The 1,720-nt window shown below is 36.5% G+C and overlaps 1 protein-coding gene across 1 annotated transcript; it reads left to right on the forward strand.

The window, feature by feature from the left end:
• Positions 1-74: 74 nt before the first annotated feature.
• On the forward strand, positions 75-1,706 carry LOC113342971 (the record flags this gene model as incomplete). The annotated part of the gene is made up of 4 exons (XM_026587327.1): positions 75-267; positions 724-830; positions 1,344-1,487; positions 1,587-1,706. Coding segments are annotated over exons 2-4 (351 nt in total), but the record flags the coding sequence as incomplete, so codon positions are not given.
• Between the last annotated feature and the right edge of the window lie 14 nt (positions 1,707-1,720).

Genomic DNA, 1,720 nt, shown 5'->3' on the forward strand with positions numbered 1-1,720 from the left:
GGAAACTAGTTACCAGTTGTAGTCTTGCGGATGAGATGGATAAGAAGGGAATGAACCAGATGTAGATGCGGCTGAAATTTAGACTACCCGACGGGTTGTAACCGTTCATTACCGGGATCTAGGACCCGAAATCACTAACGGTTCCAGCTTTGGCACCCAGAACCGGACCCGATTAACCCGGTCTTTGTGTGGATAGTCTTGCAAGAGCTGGACCTATCAATGATGACGGAGTTATTGAATTCAAACCAGGGTGTTTTGGTGAAATATGTAAGTTCAGTTTTGGTTTTTTTATTTCCGAAATTGCATCTTGTGTTGTATGTTCACTTAGGTTTGGGGTTTTTGATTAGGTAGATTGTAGATTATTAGTTAAGGCACTGAAGATTAAATTAAACCAACTGATTTGGGGGAGATTTTCTGACCTAAAACCCTAATGAGACAGGAACTTGTAGAAATTGATTTTTTTTTCCTTCTTATTATTGGCTGACTTTGAGGGGGAGGCCTTCTCCAGTCACTTCTATCATCCAATCCATTATCAATTTGGTGGTAACTCGGTATTGTTTCTTATTGGCTGACTTTAAGGGGGAATCTGCCATATTTAGACATTACTCGAGAAATCTTTCTTTTTCTTCAATTTCTAGAAATTGATCGCTTGTTATAATTTGGATACAAATTTTCGTTGCTTTTGTAAAATGATTACCTATCCTTTATGGTTTAATTTTGCAGTAAACCAGAAATATGATAAGATGTATGGCATCAACCATAACATATGGTGTGCCATGGCTGGAAATTTAGTTGCTGTTGAGTCGTGTCTGAGGGTCACGCACAGGGAGGTGACTTGCTGTATACTAAGTTTTGGCAGCTCTTTATGCTAACTTGCTTTATTTCTCATGATTGCTCATGCACATTTTAACTCATGAGCAATGAATATTGCTTTATTTCTCATGATTCATGTTAACGCCATCTTTGACAGTATGCATATATATTAGTGTGTGAGGATTAATTCCTAAATGGTTTCTTGTTATCTTTAATACCTCACGAGACTTTGGCATTTTCTGGCGGGATATGGATTGGCAGATTGGGAATTATTAACTGCTAATATATGTGAGTGACGGTACAATGGGAATTTACTAGTAGTTTACAACCATTAGATTTCGAGAAAGGCTTTAATTTGATTGTGTTGGTTGGATTTTTTTTAAAAATGTATTTGGTCTTGATTTAGATGCGTTTCCCTTGCATATTTAAACATGTGTACTGACGGCGATTCGTAGATTAGCATCCTTATTTGTGTAACATATACTTGGAAGTCTATTTGACGGTCTTGTGTTTAATAATTTCTTTTGAAGTTTCGGAAAAAACTCAATGGTGGATATAAGACTATTACTGTGTGGGATGTTGCAAAAAATCTCCATACTAATCTGAAGAAGGTTCGAGGTTTTTCTCTGGATGTTATTTATGTGAGCTTCTTGGTTGCCGGATACGACGCTGAGGTTATATTTTGTTAGCTTAATTCATTTTTATTTCATGATATATATTTTTTACTATATATGTGCTAAGTATTATTATCATTTTTCGGGTTTGTGTATTAGGTTCCTAGATTGTATGAGGTCAACAGGGGTTGTTGCCAACCTCGTCAGTACGCATGCATTGGTTCTGGCGCATCTTTTGCTCAAGAATATATGACTGAAGTGTTAGTTTTACATACTTTTGTGTTATTTGACTA

This window comes from Papaver somniferum, unplaced genomic scaffold (assembly GCF_003573695.1).
Source record: "Papaver somniferum cultivar HN1 unplaced genomic scaffold, ASM357369v1 unplaced-scaffold_5006, whole genome shotgun sequence".
NCBI lineage: Eukaryota > Viridiplantae > Streptophyta > Magnoliopsida > Ranunculales > Papaveraceae > Papaver > Papaver somniferum.